This window comes from Melopsittacus undulatus, chromosome 6 (assembly GCF_012275295.1).
Source record: "Melopsittacus undulatus isolate bMelUnd1 chromosome 6, bMelUnd1.mat.Z, whole genome shotgun sequence".
Classification (NCBI taxonomy): Eukaryota; Metazoa; Chordata; class Aves; order Psittaciformes; family Psittaculidae; genus Melopsittacus; species Melopsittacus undulatus.
The window spans coordinates 22,178,437-22,198,225 of NC_047532.1; the positions used below are offsets into that span (position 1 = coordinate 22,178,437).

At 39.5% G+C, this 19,789-nt stretch overlaps 1 protein-coding gene across 3 annotated transcripts in view; it reads right to left on the reverse strand.

Moving 5' to 3' along the window:
- Nucleotides 1-19,789, reverse strand: part of ADGRL4 (adhesion G protein-coupled receptor L4) — an 82,242-nt gene that overhangs the window by 35,445 nt on the left and 27,008 nt on the right. For all 3 annotated transcript variants that reach the window (XM_031050899.2, XM_005151037.4, XM_005151036.4), the window contains one exon: nucleotides 4,060-4,212. In XM_031050899.2, coding sequence (XP_030906759.2) covers nucleotides 4,060-4,212 — 153 coding nt within the window. The remainder of the gene's footprint in view (nucleotides 1-4,059; nucleotides 4,213-19,789) is intronic.

A 19,789-nucleotide genomic window follows, 5' to 3' on the forward strand; every position in this document is an offset into this window, starting at 1 on the left:
ATCAGTAAATTATAAAGTTCTTTTTGAAACAAGTGGGTGTCTGTCAGTGCCCTGTTGTGTGAGTCTCTGTAAGACAGACAAACTTTGAATGAATTGAAGCAGCAAGGGGGAAAACCATGACAATATCAGTTTGTATAACAAGAACACACATCAGCTTTATACCAAAGGTTTCTTTGGCCTTGTCAGCTACACAGAGAAGGACATGTACATCTTAACAAGATATTCAGTGTGTAGCGCAGTGCTAAAACACCAGCAAATGACAACAGGCTTTGCTAAAACCAATAATGATTTATAAATAAATACATAAATAAATGCTTGAATACTTTCTACACTACCATGGCTAAGTATTCAAGTTTCCATGTGATTTACTGGTGCAAATATTTCAAAATTATTGTGATATTTCACTTTTCATGAGTCTTTAGTTTGGTAAATCATTTATTTGTCATTATTGGGCAGTCATACAAATTACTCTTCCTCTTGTAATTATGTCAGATATTAAACATAACAGAGATTTTAATGAGAAGTCAGGATCATTCAAAACAACAGCAGAAACTTAAGTACCACAGCACATTTCTGGCAACAGGATGGCCTGACAGAGACATGCTGTCGAGTATACACAAATAGACTTTCTGCAGTTGAACTGTACATATGGAATGATTCCATATCACGCCTATATGATTTACTGTTTCCTGGAGGAAAAAAATAAATCTCCTGGATAGCAAAATTAAAAGGAAATATGCCTGATCTTGAAGGTACTAATCAGTTTCACATCCCTTTTAAATCAATGAGATTGTCAGGGGCAGCCAACAGTTTGTGACAGTTGCAAGAATGCTGCTTTTAAGTTCTTGCTTTGAAATGCAGTAGCTGCATTTTTGTTTTTTTTATATATTGTAGTTATGCCTTTTTAACCAAATATGCAATTGTTGGACCACACATAGACAGCAGCTTGTCAGTGCTTTCAGTGATCCAATTTTACTGGAGCTTTGGGGCAAGGATCTCAAACTGTCTTCCTTGGTCTACTACAGGAGTGGGGCTGGGCTGCCAAGGCTTGACTGAGCAGTCTTCACACAAAACATTCCTGAGCAAAGGTTGAAGAACAGCAGCTTTTTTAACAGAAGAGCATTTGCCATAGCTCTGCAAAAAGCCCTGGCCTTTTAGTAAATATTCAAAACAAATCCTGGAGCTGAACTTTGAAGCTTTTATAATAGCTCCAATCAGAAAAATAATATCACCAACACCACTTAGGCTGGTGTGAAAATAGATTTAGACCCTTCTATTTTATTTCTGTGCTTTGTCACTCCTCATTTACTGCAGCAGGCAAGGAAATTCCAATTAAATTAAAAGTACTGAGAACAGTTATTATGTTCAGTCTTGCCAATTACTGGATTGTACCTACATCGCTTTGATTCTTCACCAGTCAGTCAAGACAGCTTGATGTCTACATTATACCTTCTGCTTATTAGTAGCTTGCAAGTGATTGAAAAGTCCAATTGCAAAGGACTAGATGTTCCCTCCCCATGTCTCCATACTGTGGAAGTCAGCAGCACACACAAAGCAGAAATGAAAAAGCTTACGAATAGCACAGGCAAAAGAAAAGTTAGCCACATAGCATATCCCATCCACTGTACAACTCCCCTGACACAGAAAAGGATGTGATGGAGAAAGGGTGCCTTCCCAGTGTTCTCAAAATACCTGAGTAAAACTAATAGCACGTTCCTGGAAAAGGCAGAGTGGCACAGATGTCACTTTCATTTTACAGATAGCCATTTTAATGTTTTTACTGTGTTGAAGAGGGTGAAAAAAGTAGGTTTATATTTCACCTTTTCAGCTGCAGCTGAGCATTCAATAAAATGTGAAGTCTAAGGAAAAAGCATGGCTTTTATAACTGTAAATAGATTTTAATAACTCATATGCCAGAGAGCAGAAAAATATAATCTTCAGAAACACCACATCTCTGCATTCCTCTTTTTTTCTTCTCCATTTCCTTTCTCCTTCTCTTTTCTTCTCTCTCTCTTACTACCCTCCAGTTCCTTCTCTATCTGCATGTTTCATTGCCATCTCCTCATCAATTCTACCCTCCTAACATAGATGAAATACTGCTGACCCACAACAGAAGGGTTGGGTTAAGGGTGAACTGTACCAAGTTTTCTTCTGGTCCACTATCCTGAGAGTTATAATCACTTTGTATTTGATTGCTTAGTATAGTATCCAAAGAGGAGAGAAACACACATATGTATGCATCTGGACTTTGAAGCGCACTCACACACACATAGTGATGTACCACACTTGCACCACTGGGAAGTCCAGATAGGTTTGATGGCATAAACACATAAACATAAGGTCATACTCTCCAAAATTCAACCACTGCATTTTCAAAGGTGCTGCCATATGTGTTCTACGTATATATTAAAGAGAAAACTTAACACTTTGCAGAATTTGAAAATATTTTGGCACCTATAAACTTGAGTAAGATGGATACTTGGTAGCTCTGTCCTCCGAATTATACTGGATAATTTGCACTGTATTTGCAATGACAACTTCAGTGTTTGCTTTAGGGGTGTGTAGTACATCCTGAATACACTGGTGATAGCTGCTTGTGTGCAAGTCATATCTGCCACCACCAGCAGCATATCCATTGGGTACAAAATATCCTATTATGGTTTCTCTGACAGATAAACTAGAAAATTAATTGTGGATCAAAAGGCTGTCTTTAGGAATCACTACCTGCTAAAGTAATTGGTACACTTGTATAATGAGAAAAGGTGCCCAAGGTAATTTTTTTATTTCAGTGTGAGTTTTGGAAGCTCTCACCTCTTCCCATAAGAATTTACAAAAAGGAGAAGAAAAGTGTTAAACTAACCCCCAGTAGAGGATAAAAAAAGATCAGTCTACCCAGTAAAGAAAAAAGGGCAATAGAAAAAAAAAGGCAAGCTAATGGTGAAATGCTAAAGTGACACAAGAACAGAGAAATAACTTTGAAGAGAAAACTTCTGAAGCTGAGAAAATGTCATAACATAAAAATCAAAGCCTGGACCAGAAACAGCAAGAATATTTACAGCTTAATGTGCTAACAGTCTCAATCCCAGCTAATTTAAGAACGATTCATAGCAGCTGGGTAAAGCGGAGCTATTTTAGATGGCTGTGAGCAATGGGCAAGAAATGTTGATTAGATCACTTTCTGGCTTAATATGCAGCCATTCTGCTGATATTAAGAGCAGTAAGAAGAGAGGCTGTCAGCACTCACAAGCTCACAGGAGATGTATACAGAATGAGACACAGTCAGCATAAAGGTGTAAAGGGCAATAGATTTAGTTCTCATTTTCTGATTCCCTGAGGACTGTTGCAACATATAGAGAAAATTACCAGGAGTTTGAAAGAAGAAAAATAGTCACAGTTCTTCCATCCAAAGGAAATCCTAAAGGATTGCTTGGCTGTTCAGAAATAAAATTTTTCCAGAGAACTTTTCCTTCCCTGTAATCTTGCACAGGTTCCACCCAACCGCTATAGAAACAGAGGCTGATGGATGGCACAGGAGGCAGATTTGGTACTGAACTTGCTCATTGCTTTTGATCAGACTTGAAAAATTACCAAAAATATCTCAACCAAAGCCCCCAGATGAAAAAACATAGTTTTGGAGCATAGTAGGTTACTTGCATAGGAAATTTTGTTGGTCCAAAACTGCCTAAATGTAGAATACTTTGTCACTGCTTTGTTTTAAGAACATGATCACTTTTCTCACAAATTAGCGAAACAGTGGCATAAATAGGTAGATTGGGGATTTCCGTGTTACCTAAACTTCATTGTCTAAAACTCTGGCATAAAAATATTACAAGCAGAATCAAGATTGAAGTGTTACTGAAAGCAGTGGCAGCTGCTGTGTTACCAGTGAGAACTGTGGGGCCACACTGAAATTTTAAGTCTATAATAGTCCAAGTTGAGCGAATTTTATATTCAGACTCCAAACTTCACAAATCTAAAACCATTTTGCTAGCTTTCTATAATTAACAGAAACAACAAGAGTGACAATGTAAAGCAAGCTGGCAGACATTAATGACTTACCCACACAGGAGGTTCCATCATTAGGTACAAAAGTTTGTTGACCATTGCTGGATTTGAAACCAGGCATACACATGCAGAAATAACTTCCCACTGTGTTTGTGCAATTGGCATGCTCTCCACAAGGCTGAGTAGCATTTTCACATTCATTATCATCTGTCAAGACATAAATTATGGAGAAATATATTTGCATTTGCCTATTGAAGAAAACAGTAAAGAGTAAGCTTAATGTGGACTCTGGTATTTTATTTATATAACTTATTAATGCTGAGCTGGCAGTCTTGGTGTATGTCTATACAGTTTTCCCATTGGCAAGGATGTAATCAGGTGTTCAGCAGCACTCTTCTGTCCTCATTCTGCGTGAGTCAACAGATGAGAAAACCAGCAGGATACTGAAGTGAATGGTTTAATTGGATATTCACTTGAAATAAAGGACTGAGACAAGTATATATTTTGCCATGGTTGTATTTTGTAACATTCTTATGCTATCCAAAAATCTGCAGATAGAAAGTCACACTGAGGATGCAGCTGGGAATTTAGAATCATAGAAAACAAAGCTCAAAAAGATATCAAGAAGTCACTCACTTTATTCCCTAACACCAAAGTAGGATCAATATAGCTAAACTGTTAGGGTTTTTTTTGGCCTGTTTTTGAACACCTTCTGTGGTATTGCATAGCAGTCACGGACAATAAACTAACCAAGTTTGTCCTACTGACTGACTTGAGTTTTCTTGAGCATGACAGGGAGAAGACATATGATTTCAGAAAAGACACCTAAGGATGAGTTTTAGAAAGGCGCTTCTGCTTTCTGATGGCCAGTGTTCTCTTAAGGTGCTGACAGAGATAAGGTACAGGTAAGTAAAGTGTCAAGTAAGCTAGAACAGATTAAAGTACACCAAGACCATGGTGTACATGGTACAACAATATCAAATATTGCAGGGATACATTTCTGCAAGATAACTTAATTACAACCCCCAGTATAATCCCAGAACAGGACATTATTCAGATTTGAAGTCTGATGTGATTTTGAACATTATTCATCGGACTCAGGCAAATATCAATTCAGAACTGCAGCTTTCCTCGGGGGAGTTTGGGTCAACAGTATCAAATGGATTACGGTCATTATAACTAAAATTGAATGTAAATTAATGAGGAATCCAAGTATAAAAGCACCTTGCCAACACACACCAACAATATTTATTCTACAGCTTTGATATTCATGAGAATAGAGCAGACATGGTATATGATTTGGTTATTAAAGAATATCAAAGTAAAACCAAATTGGTGTAAAAGGAATTATGACGGAGGAAAAATGTGATGTTGGTCCAAGTTCAAAAGCAAAGCACGAGAATATGAAAAATCCAGTTTGGCATGTGGTATTGCAGAGTCTAGGCCCCAGAACACTTTTCAAATCTTGGTAACAAGGTCCACTTCTTTGAATATCATTTGTGTGTGTCTGCTTAGCTCTTTTGCAATCCCAGTTTGCTCTCAACCACTGGCATTTCAGGACAAAAAAAAAAAAAAAGAAACAACTAATATTGGACTATCCTATTTTAGTTGCCAAGTAAACCTGGTATTGGGAAAGTATAGATCCTAGAAAACAATGTGTGTTGGCTTTGGAAAGCTCACTGGATAATAGTCATGGAAGATGAGAAGTAGAAGGACATTGATAACTGCAGGACCTAATTCACAATAGAGAAATGACAGAGCTAAGGAGAGAAAAGCTACATGTAAGAACTTTCCTTGTATATTTGTTTTCTAGGAGCTCAACTATAGTCAAAATCCATCAGTATTATCCTTTTTCAGGTAGTCCAAAGATTTTATAAGCAATATTAAAATGAGTCATGCAGTGGTCATCAATAAATTTTTTACAATTATGCCTAGTTAACTTTACCGGATTATTGGCATTTTTCCTCAATGTTCAGGATGTCTAAGGGGTTTAATGGTAACTGTATTGCCTTAAGAGGCTTACCTGTTGAAAGTGCCTTTCAGATAATTTGAGAAACCTTTAGAACATCAAAGAAGACTAACAGCACCTTACATTATAAACACAAGAATTAGTATTTTAAAGAGTTAAATTCATAAGGAGCTTTCTTTTCACTATTCCCATGGTCTAACACAATACTGAGCAGACCATTCTGGGGCATAATTTACTGGACCACATCCTGCTTCCATTTTAAATTAATGGCATAAAAGTCACTGATGTAAGTAGGCCCAGGGTGGCACTCACTACGGAAAACTACTGGGTTAATGAGAAACGGAAGTAAGGAAGACGTTTTCAAGAAAAAACAAGGATTTTCCTATACACTTTAACTAGATTTGTTCAATCCACCTAATTTCACACAAAATATTTTACAAGATCAACAATGATGGCAAAATATCTTCTAGTTCTCTACATAAACAACTTAAAATTTTCTTCAGGCAGCAGTTCAATATGAAGCCCAGGGACTTAAATTTCCAAATTTTCGTTATTTATAAGATTACTGAATTTGTGATTTAAATGATGTCAGGAAAAAAATAACAGGAATTATAGATGGAAATATATATATACATATATGTTTTCAAAGCAAATTTTCTGTCTATTCTAAGAGGATACTTTAAATGACAACGAGCATATCATCCACCTGCTTTGTTGCTACCTAATTCAATTGTGGCATGTGCATTCATTGCTGGCATAGGTACCAACTGAACACTTCAGTTCTTGTAAAGATTTTTTCTTTTTCTTTTTTTTTTTTTTTCAGTAACTAATGAAAAGAATTTGAGACTTTTAGAGACAAGATTGGCCAAATCACATGGTTAATTATTGCAGTTAAATGGTAATACTGCATTCAAGTTTCTCTGATACAGAAGGCATTTCTTGAATTATAGAATCATAGAATAGTTAGAGTTGGAAAGGACCTTAAGATCATCTAGTTCCAACCCCCTTGCCATGGGCAGGGACACCTCACACTAAACCATGTCACCCAAGCCTTTGTCCAACTTGGTCTTGAACACTGCCAGGGACTGAGCATTCACAACCTCCCTGGGCAACCCATTCCAGTGCCTCACCACTCTCACAGTAAAGAATTTCTTCCTCATATCCAATATAACCTCCCCTATTTAAATTTTAACCCGTTACCCCTTGTCCTGTCACTACAGTCCCTAATGAAGAGTCCCTCCCCAGCATCCCTATAGGCCCCCTTCAGATACCGGAAGGCTGCTATGAGGTCTCCACGCAGCCTTCGCTTCTCCACGCTGAACAGCCCCAACTTTCTCAGCCTAAAGCTGAGAAATAGCCATGATGTCTTGAGAAATTACAGTTGAGGAGGTAAAGAGCAGGTTGTGGGGGTTTTTGTTGTTGGGATGTTTTTGTTTGGATTTTTGTGGGTTGTTTGGGGTATTTTGGGTGTGGGTTTTGTTTTTATCATTTTTACATGGCACGTGGCACTTCTGTGATATTTGAATTGTTCTAAATCTCATCATTGAATAAAATAAATCAATCACACTATAAGGAAATTTATAAATATTTTCCTAGGAAATTTGGGTTAAATAACCCATAGATGTGCGGATACAGGAATATGTATGTGTACTGTATGCATATGTTTCTATGCGTATACGCATGTATGTGCACATACGTTTATATGTACCTGAATATTGGTAAGATACTTGTATTATGCAGGTATAAAATAAAACAAATTTCCCCTTTTCACCTTAAAAATGTAGTTACTATGTATTTTAATGTGCATAAATGTAATTATAGTTAGAGGGAATTGAGTACTAGTTGCACACAATCATATTTCTACCTGTCTCTCAAAAACGTGTAAGGATCTTCAAAAGCAAAAAAATAAAATATCTGAAAAGCCGATATATCCCTTTCAAACTGAATTTTAAATCAGGATGGTAATTCTGTATTAAAATTGCTTGTGTTCATTAAAAGAACACCATTGGTTTAAGGATTGAGTAGCCCTACTGAGAAGCTTGGGCACTGATGGAAGTCTTTCTCTTGTCACATAAACTGGATCCAGTCTTTAAATAATCACTCTTTTACATCAGGTAACATTGTTCATTAGGTAAAATGTGTATTAATTTTATTTAGTAATGATATATTCTTGTATAAGGAATAGTCAGTTGATTTAAAAGCATTAAAACACATGAACAGAAAAAGGGAGTATGATTTGTGGATTTTAAGGCCATGATGCAGTTGGAAGCTAAAAGAATCTGATTTTAGAAAAAAAAAAACAACGTATATATGTAGAGAGAGAGGTGGTTTCTTCTATCATAGTTCCTGTACTTTCTAAAGTTCTACTCTGTCATGCATCCTGCTTTAATACAGCATGGTTATAAAATTATAACCTACAGTAGGAAAATGCCAGGGCAATACAGCTACAACATGATATAATTTATTATTGTGACATGCATGAGAAAATGCTTTGAATTACCAATTTTAAACATATTTTTGTAATAGTGTTTATATATTTTACATGAAAAATGTCATGATGGAAAGTCTTACTACAGCAGCTCTGAAGGATTTCCATTACCTGGGCACATCTCCATGATAGACTTTTTTGATGATAGGATGACATATAATATGAAGAGTTAGTTTTAGGGTGAAACTTGGCACATTAATTCACATTCTTGCAACTTTTTTTTCCCTTTTTGTATATTTTGAAATGAACTGTTTAACCCTTCATTCAAGTAACAAAACTGAACTCACTCAAGTTAAACAATTATTTGTGCATTCTCAGTCCTCACCAACCCATAGGAAATAAGATTTTTTAGAAGTGAAATTTTGCATTGGGAACATATTCTGTCCTCTCTGGCATTGAATTATTTTAATATGGTGACCTGATTGGAAAACTAGCAATGCTGAACTTTGAGTTTGGTCATTGGTGATGGCCACCTATGGTGGGAAGGCCCATGGCTAGACAGACCTGCATCTCCCAAGGCTTTCTACTGGGGCCTTGCTACAGGCAGAGCACTCAAGGCTCTTGTTCCTCTGCTTTGGTAGGAGCCACAGTCCTAGTTTCCAATACAGGGTAATCTGTGCTGTGGCAAGGGTGCTTTGGGGGCTCTGATCTGGATAACCAGCCAGGCTCACCAGAGATGCAACAGATTTCCCAGGGCAGCAGAAATCTGATTTTTGCAGGTGAAGTCTTTTGACACCTTGATATTGAAGGATTTTAATGAATTAAGAACTCCTGATCAGAGCTTGAGTTTGATACCCTGAGTTTTCCCAAAGCCATACCTGAGCGCATGATGGTGAGATTTTCATAAGTTTAATGAACACTTAATGTTACTAAGGACCACAAGCAGCTCATATTGAAACTCTTACTGCATACAACAATACATTCACATTCTATTCACTGCATTCCCCAGATGACATAAAAAGAAGCAATAAAAGCATCAACAATTAATATTGTTCCAGTCCAGACCTTTTGAAAACCAAAGTTGGAGGCCTCTGGGGCATACCCATCTGTCAAGAGAAGCAGTGCAGGGCTGGGGACCAGTATTGGACACAGTAGTCTGAAAAGTGGACAGCACTACATGGGAAGGAAATGCAGCCAGAGTGGCTGGGGAATACACTGATTCATTGCATCCGGCTGTTCTCTTTCAACAGCAGCCTCTGCTGCCAAAGCTGCTATGGAGCCCCTGGGGGAAACTAAAACTACCCTTCCCTAGTGTAGCCCTCATGGGAGAATAGTACTTGAAGTGCCTCACTTAACCCCTCAAAAGCAAGGAAATGAAAGGCTTCCTGTAAAACAAATTCCAGTGCTACTCATCCTGCTGTGTTTAGCTTGTCTGGAGGTCTCAGAACAGTGGGTGATCTTACATACATTACTTCAGTGCTGCAGGACTGTGCCTCTACAGACATCACAGTCCAAGTTAAGAACAGTGATACCATTAACAACCTTGCTTTCCCTTTCTCATGGTGTGTTTCCATTAATGGTAATTTAACACAATTTGTTTATGATTCTCCAAAGATTCAGTGTTCAAGTTTGGTCTAAATCAGCATGAAAGAGCAGATGCTTAGCAAAACCACTTGAGACTGTACAACTGGGCTGGAAATCTCATTTGAATATGAATTGCTTTTATAATGGGACAGATTCATCTTTGTCCTACACTAGGGACAGGGGACCATGCAGTTGCTGCATAGCAAATCTTACCACTGCAAACACAGTCTTGCTAAAGTTTCATAACTCTCTACCTCCTTGCAAGAACTTTTTGCAGTGCCTTCTCGGAATGTTTTTGTAGCTTGGCAGGAGGTTTTAACTGGTTTGAACTTGATGGCCCTGCAGCTAACTTCATTCAGCAAACTAATATTTTTCTCTCACATTCTTCACAGGTTATGTGTATATGCAGAGATGATTTCAGATCAGCAGATCTTGCATGCATGGTTGAACCAAAGGGCCTCACAGCAAAAAGTTCCCTTAGTCCCAGTTTAAGAAACAGGACAGAATAGTCTTAAAGAAAGGCATGTTCCTACATATCCAAAACAGAATCAGGTTGAATTTCAGAGAATGGACAAGGTTCGGAGAGGTTAATATATTATCTAAACTGCTTCCTTCATCTCTCACTGGTATTTTCAGACTTTACAAATTAAACATGAAAAGCATTTATTACTGGGTAAGTGCCAGTGATGAAATTGTCATTTGTTTAGCCACATGGAACAACCTGCCTTTTCAACACTTGTGAAGTATCAAAAAAAGAAAGTCTATAATTTGTGATCACTCATATGTGAAGAATAAGGGTGGGGGGCGGGCAGAGGAGGGAATCTTTAAAAGTGCTAGTCCTTGACTGGAAATAAACCATTTACCCAGATAAGTATGTGCAGGAATTTAAGAATAAAAAGAAACAGGATGCTCAAATCAGTGAAACAGATGTAAAGGTGGGAATAAATAGCTGTTTAGTGGCCCTGACTCACCTCTTCCCGAGCACTACCTCCCCTCCTGAAGAGCAGGGATCTAAATGCACTGCAGACAGTAGCAACATGCCCCAACCTGCTTGCCCCAGAGGAGACCTGAAAGATGTAGTGACCATCAGAGACTCAGCAAGAAAGCTTCTGAGTTGTGAAGCTGCAACTGGGGAGCTTCAGTTTGGATGTCTAAACCACAAATTAATTATTTATCATCTGTCTGACACCCCTTCCCTAACCAGGTCATGAGGGAAGACCTGTGAATGCTATGAAGATTCACCCCGTTTAGGCACAAGTCAGAGCTGGTCAGGCATCCCCTGCTGATGCAGTGAGCAGGGTCTCAGGGTACTCATCAGGGATTCAGGTGAGGAGCACAACTTACATTACAGCTCAGGTGCAAGGGACTAGGAGCTGCCACACACTCTTTGGGAAGCAGACTGTGATCTTGCACCTACAGCACCCCAGGCACCCCTTCTCCCTTCTACCCAGGAAGTCAGCATTAATTCACCAGCTGAACACCTGGCTTCGTGACCGACTAAAATATAAAGCTAAAGTAAGAGTGAGACTGCAGCAGAGTAATGTCAGGGACAGTAAAATGGATAAAATCCAGGATAAAGATGGTCTGCTGGGGTTGTCAGACTGGCTTTGGTGGTGAGGAGCAAGAACGAGATGAAATCTCTGGAAAACTGGAAACAAGATGAAATCTCTGGAAAACTGGCACTAAATAGGAAGGGATAAACAATAACCCCATTTTCAGTTCGAGTCACATGCAGCTTACGGTTAGTCATACTGTGAACTCAAACAACCCAAGGCTCCCATCTGACAGGATGTGAACGAGTGAGATGTTACCACTCAAATCTAAACATTTTGGTCCCAAGCAAGAGATAAGACAGAAGGAAAACAGCTTAGCAAATGGGGAAGAAAAATTCCAGGCAACACTTTCCCGAATTTCAAAACAAAACAAGAAAGACATTTATGCAGAAAACACAGCTGGGAAATGCATCACGACTTTACAATTTATATATGAAACCCACTGCAGCACCATCATGTTATGCGAAGATTTGAAAGAGGGGGTGAGAGACAGCATGGCTGGAATGAGGCAGAGAAACTTTAAGTTAAGCATTATCTGATGAGCTTTACTGAACTCACTAGAAGCATGCAGGAAAGACTGATAAGAAGTAGTGCTGTTTTCTGTCAGGATGTGAACTTCTCCTTCAGTCACATAGGACTAAGTTTCTAGGGTCTTGAACATCATGTGGCAGCAGTAGCACTGTTTCCACCATGCTTGGGATCCTGGGCTGGAAGCACCTAGATGCTCTTGAAGGATTGCTCTGGGAGCCCTCCACAGTGTACCACGGGCAGTTTCAAATATTTAATGCCAGTGACAGTGTGAGGCATGTAAGTTTATTACATAGATGGCACATGGTGGTGGATACAACTGAGAAAGTTGGATTTCTGTAACGGTTTATGGATTAACTATCCAGGCACAGAGATAGTTGTATGTTAAAGGTAATTTAACTGAAGTTGATGTGAATCACTGACTGCCATTTTGTTTGGGGTGATTAATTTTGTACCTGTAGAAGCTAGAAATTAAGATCCAACTGATTAATTTCTCCCTAGAGTAGGCAGGTGGGAGTATTTGAACTAAAAGGCAGGCTCAGGTTCTGAAGAAGGCTTTTCCCCAGCTGACCTGCTCTGTCACTCCTTCTTGTGGCAGGCTCTGAAATAGAAGGACTGCTCTGTTCACCCGCAAGTAAATGCAGAAGCATGTCCATATTTGGTTCAAGCACATGAAGAGTCTATTTCCATAACAGGGCCTGACCTCAAACTCACTAATGTCCAAGGAGTGGCTCCCATTAACCTACATCTTTGCTTTATAGACGCAACAATGCAAAACCTGCCAAGAGCAGAAATCAAGGATGAAGACCACATTGCTCTTCCTTTCCTCACTGTTGTGGTTTAAATCAAGTCCACACACAGCTCGTTCATTCACTCCCCCCCTTTGCTCCCCCAACTCCCGGAGAGTTACGAAGGAGAATCCAAAGAATGTAGCCCCCACAGATTGAGATAAGCACAGTTTAATAGCTAAGGCATAACACAAATCACTACTGCTACTACTACTACAAATAATAATGATAAAGCCAATAACAAGTGAAGAGAATACAACACCTCACCAGCCACCGACCCATAACTCATCTCACCCTGCCAGACCGAGCACTGACCGATACCTCCTACATCCCCCCAGAGCTCCAGCCCTTCCGGGTCTCTCCTGGTTACCTCCTGGGCATGACGTGCTATGGTATGGAATACCTCTTTGGCTAGCCTGGGTCAGGTGTCCTGTCTCTCCTTCCTCCCGGCTTCCCCTCCTCCCTAGCAGAGCATGAGCTCAGAAAAGGCCTTGGGCAAACCAAACATTCGAGCAGTAATTCAAAACATGCTTGCTATCAGCAACCGTTCTCAGCCCAAAAGTCAAAACACAACACTGCAACAGCTACCAAGAAGGAGAAAAATGACTGCTACTGCTCAAACCAGGACACTCACCCCACACAGATCTAATTACCCAGCCTCAGCTTCCCGGCAGACACCCTATGTCAAGTTTACTAGTCAGGGATTAGAGAGAGCATAATTGAGACACATCATAAGTGTCTTGGTTTGCTTCCTTCAAGCACATGGAATGAAAACAAGGTGAAGTGCTTATGAATGGGAACATGCTGGATTCGCGCTGCCTGCAGTGGGCAGGTTTCAATGTTTCTCTGAATGCAACCAGCAGAAGGGTTTCAGAAACTTCCCAGTTATTTAATATCATCATTCCCAATCCAGATTTTACTTTTGTTGCTAACTTGCTTGTTTTCATTGGAACTCATCCATAAATTGAAAAGTAAAACAATACATGCACAATCAGAATATTTTTGCTAAAATGAAAGTGAGCATCACATCTGTCCTTTACTGGGAGGAGTTTCCCAGTAGATAACTATGCCCCTGCAGAACTGAATAGGTAGTCCAAGTGGAAGTTTTGTTTCAGCTCTGAAAATAGAACTGTACTTAAAACAAACAAACAAACAAAAAAAAATCCCCCCTCCAAAAATTCAGACCTCACACACACAAAAAAACCCAAAACCCACACACCCCCAACAAAAAACAAACAAGCAAATAAAAATAAAAATAAAGTGGATATTGTGATTCCTTACAAACTTCCCATTGCATTTTCTATTTACTGTAATGCTGGCATAAAATCAGCACCATGAAAGAAGATGTATCTCAATCACATTGTTTAACCCTTTCCTCCATTTATATAAATGCCACAATTTATGCTGCATAAACCTATCCCCCCAGTACTTCAGTAGGCACTGTATAATAACATATTACTTAGAATAGCAGGGAAATAAGACACAAAGTTTTTTAATTCCCAATGCACCTGGTTCTCGTTATTTCCAACATTAATTTCTGAAAACTCTGCACAACTTTCTGACTCAAAATACATAAACTCAGCATGACACATTCTGGTATTTGTCTAAATTCAAACTTTCTTTTGCATATTACATTAGAATCTGTAAGTTGTTTTCTTGTAGAGGAAATAGTTCCCTAGTAGCTGCAGAGATTGTACACTACATGCACCAAATCTTGGGATTCATTGAACTGCATCTAACAGATGTTCAATGCATCCAAAGAAATAACCATATCAGGATTACTCCATCTATATCTAATTCCCAAAAGCTACAAGATGATGTCTCCTACAGCCAGTTTCACAAGGGTCATCACTTGGAGGTTATGATCTCTCTGGCTTCTTCAACAATGTCCCATCTAATGGCAAGTAAAACACAAGACTGGATGTCAGGATGAACACGAATCCTTACATCTCACATTTCCAGACTACCTTCATGGCCCTGGGGAGATAAATTCTTCCAGTTTACATTTACCATTTTAGCAGCATTTTGGATGGAAAAAAATAAAACTGAATTCTACCAAAAACGTTTTTGCTAAAACATGTTATAACATGATTTAAGAGCTTTCTTAGGAAGCCTTTATTTGGGCAACAAGGACAGATCCATATGTAGAAAGGACAACAAGGCTCAATGTTTAACTAGAAGTCCCTCTTCACAGGTTTGAATCTGCTACTTAAAAATAGATGGTGAATTATGAAGTACTACATTATCTTCAGTAAATGTTGTCCTTTGGAAAAATAATTTGCTGTAAGATATCTGAAACAGTATTAAAAACATTTCTTGCTTTTACCATTGAGATCTGTATTATGTTCCACTTTGGACTTAAAAAGCAGAATACAATAAAAGATGTGGCAAAATTGCTTTGAGAGAAGTAATAGCTCAAATAACATGGAAGGCCATAAAACAGTGACTACAGAGGCTATTATTTCCCATTGTGCAACAGTATTCATTGATTTCTGAAACCACAGGCTAATTATGCTCTGAGTGGACAAAGTACTTTAAGGAGTCTAGTCTGGGCATCAGAGGCATTGAGTTCATCATGTACTTTTGTCAAACCCAAGTTATAGTACTCAAGACAAGAGTAGCTTGATGAAATTTGATTGTCAGTACTATTCAGGAGGTTAGGTGAAGTGACAATGCAAGTCTGTGAGTGCATGGACTTGTATTGGACTGAATTAATATTCAGTTTAGGTCATTAGAATATAATACCAACAGCAAATCATAATGTATTTATTTATTTCTATTTTTAAAGTCAACACTTTTTCATTCTTGTAAAAAAATTACACGTGAACTAAGCATCTCCTACATAGCTTTCATGTGGCTTTGTGACAGTATGTTTTCTGTATTAACCCCATTGTAAGTTATCCTGTTTAAATGCTCTGGAATTCAATAGCTTCACTACTGGATAATAGACTAATTCACAGAAGGAAATAATTTCAATCTATAACCGAGAAAAGCCATTAATTACTGGAAAACGTCCAGTCTCCAAACTTGAAGATATCAAATATGGTCTGGCAAAGAGGAGACAATTAGACTGAGGAATTCTACCCAGAGGGAAAACATGCCAGCATTACTTCAGCTAGACTAATGACTTCAACAATAACCACTGAAGTATTTCCAGCTACTGTCAATGCTGTAAGTATTCAACTCCATGGTGAAAATTCCTTAACTACTGACAGTGATATCTCAGAGACTGATCCAAATATCTCATTTTTGATAACAAAAGGCACTATAAAAACATATAGAGTTTGTTGTCTGCCTGCCTTTCCAGCCCCTTCCTCTCCTCCTCCTACCACCACCCCCACCCCTACCCCCACCCCCACCCCCACCCTTTTTTTTGTCATCTGATATGAATTAAAGCTAAATATAATGATGAAAATGGCTTATTTGAGGAGAATTCTTTTCTGAATTTTTTTCTGAATGGCTTCGTTGCCTCGGTCTTCACTGGCAAAAGCTCTGACCACAGCACCCAAGTCTTGGAAGGCGGACGCAGGGACTGTGAAAACTTAGACTTTGGGCTCACTGTAGGAGAGGATCTGGTTCGAGACCACCTAGGAACCTGAATGTACACAAGTCCACAGCACCTGATGAAATCCATCCTGAAGGAGCTGGCGTATGAAGTTGCAAAGCCACTGGCCATCGTATTTGAAAAATCATGGCAGAGAGGTGAAGTTCCTGATGACTGGAAAAAGGGAAATATAAACTCAATTTTCAAGAAGGGGAAAATGGATGACCCGGGGAATTACAGACCAGTCAGTCTCACTTCTGTGCCTGGCAAAATCTGGGAGCAGATTCTCTTGGAAGGCATGCTAGGGCACATGAAAAACAGCAAGGTGCTTGGTGACAGCCAGCATGGCTTTACTAGGGGAAAATCCTGCCTGACCAATTTGATGGCCTTCTATGACGGGGCTACAAAAGTGATGGACAGGGGTGGAGCAGTTGATGTCATCTACCTGGACTTGTGCAAAGCGTTCGACACTGTCCCGCACAACATCCTTGTCTCTCAATTGGAGAGACATCAATTTGATAGGTGGACCACTCGGTGGATAAAGAACTGGCTGGATGGTCGCACTCAAAGAGTTGTGGCCTACGGCTCAGTGTCCAGCTGGAGACCAGTAACGAGTGGTGTCCCTCAGGGATCGGTGTTGGGACCAGTCTTGTTTAATATCTTTGTCGTTGACATGGACAATGGAATTGAGTGTGCCCTCAGCAAGTTTGCCGATGACACCAAGCTGTGTGGTTCGGTTGATACGCTAGAGGGAAGGAATGCCATTCAGAGGGACCTTGACACACCTGTGAGGTGGGCTGATGCCAACCTCATGAAGTTTAACCATGCCAAGTGCAAGGTCCTACACCTGGGTTGGAGCAATCCTAGGCACAGCTACAGGTTGGGCAAAAAGGAAATCCATGGTAGTCCTGCAGAGAAGGACTTGGGGGTGTTAGTCAATGAGAAAATGAACATGAGCCAGCAGTGTGCACTCACAGCCCAGAAAGCCAACCGTATCCTGGGCTGCATCAAAAGGAACGTGACCATCAGGTCAAAGGAGGTGATCCTGCCCCTCTACTCTGCTCTCGTGAGACCTCACTTGGAGTACTGTGTGCAGTTCTGGTGTCCTCAACATAAAAAGGACATGGAACTGTTGGAACAAGTCCAGAGGAGGGCCATGAGGATGATCAGGGGACTGGAGCACCTCCCATATGAAGACAGGCTGAGAAAGTTAGGCTGTTCAGCCTGGAGAAGAGAAGGCTGCGTGGAGACCTCCTAGCAGCCTTCCAGTATCTGAAGGAGGCCTACAGGGATGCTGGGGAGGGACTCTTCATTAGGGACTGTAGTGATAGGACAAGGGGTAATGGGTTGAAACTTAAACAGCAGAGGTTTAGACTGGATCTAAGGAAGAAATTCTTTACTGTTAGGGTTGTGAGGTACTGGAATGGGTTGCCCAGGGAGGTAGTGAATGCTCCATCCCTGGCAGTGTTCAAGACCAGGTTGGATGAAGCCTTGAGTGATATGGGTTAGTGTGAGGTGTCCCTGCCCATGGCAGGTGGGTTGGAACTAGATGATCTTAAGGTCCTTTCCAACCCTAACTATTCTATTATTCTATGCTTCTATGAAAATAGAATTAGAGGTTACAAAGCTCAGGAGAAGTTAGGTCTATGGTACTTCTCAGGCTTAGTTAAAGGCTTGCAGGTTTTTGGTAATCAGTAATTTTCCCATATAATAGCCAAGTATCATTTTAGTAGAATTTGCTCATTTGAAAAGTATATAGCCCTTCTCCTTTTTGGACCAACCTCTTCCAAAAACCAGACTTCTCTAAAGGCCAGATTTCCTCTTTCATCTCTCCCTCCTGAACCCTAGAGCTTTGAAGAGATGGAGCCTATGGTCTCCTCATGCCAAATAGTCTTGATAGCTCTTTCTGGACCTTTCTTTCTAAGGCATACAATATGGAAAACTTTAGCTCTGTGTCTAATGGCAGAATGAGTTAACTTACTCAGGTCCCCTAATGAATTTTGATTGTGAAGGGAGCATATAGCATCGTAATTCACTCTAAATTGATTTTTCCCTTGCTGACTATGCCAACAACTTTGCTCTTAAATAGTTATTACATACTAGGTTGAAATATTCTGTTTATTCATAATCAGTGTTGTCTACATAACTGTAATTTTCTAGCAAGGGTATTTATTCTTAGATACAGGAGCTTAGACTTTATTATCCCAAAGACACAAAACATGCTTAGTAGGCAAAAATATAAGTTCCATTAAAAACATATCTACAGTTTGGACAGAAGTAATACTTATAACAGGAAATAACACTGAAATGTGGCACAAGTCAGAACTGAAAACACTTTCAAGTTGCCTACTGTAATACAACCTGCCACATAAAGTGCTATTATGTGCATTTTATGCCTGGGAGTGCTGACAGGCAGAAGGGTGTAGATATGTTGTATAAATGCTTTGTATCTTTTGGCAAATGGAGGTATGCCTGTACACCACAACAGAGGGCTACATGATGCTCAGAGGCAGGTCATACTGCAAGCAGTGAGGCTACGTTAGTGCCACCCTTTAACCAGGCTAATGAGCCCTTTAAATACAGACTCTTTTAGCCTGGATATAGCACTGTGCTGCAACAGCCACACTGCTTGCTATCGCCTGACTTAGTTTATGCAGTACTGTGCTGTGTCTGCTCAGACGACACTTGGAGACAAAGTCCCAATTACAAAACACAGAGAAAACACTGCTGCCACTGATTAAAGTGAGGGGTATAATTTACATACTAAAAAGGCAGAATCCACAGAAAAGGAGGATTTTCATAAAGTACTGAATAAATGCATGTAAAACATAACAGATTTCCACAGACTGCCATGCTGGATATCTGTCAGAGAGGGAGGCACTGCAGAAGCCTTCACTGTTATTTTTCTAAACATTACTCAGCTGCAAAGTTCTCAGTGGGAAATGCTAAAAACTTGTTTCCAGAACAAATCATTAAAAAAACCACCACCAACAACAAAAAAATAGCTTCCCTTCATTTATTGAAACAAACCTCTCAAAGTAAGTGCCTAAATCTAAGCTCAAGCAAACATAATCAAGATAAACATCTTGATTATCAAGCAGACTGAACTTGCAGAAGCATTGGGTAGATTTCTACAGCATGTTAAGTATCCCTGAAAGTTGGGCCATTTATTAGATATGTGAAGATATGCTGCAAGCTTCTGTTTTGCAAGTGTTAGACAAGTAACTGTTTTATCCAAAAGCAGCAGTGAAGACTCTTACTTGATTTTTAAACCAGGAAAACTATTACATCATGTATCAAATGTTTTGCTCATTAAAACAAGTCATTGCCTTTTGTCCTCTACGCCTGTCTCTGGATGTACCAGCACAGGCAGTTCTATAGGATATCCTT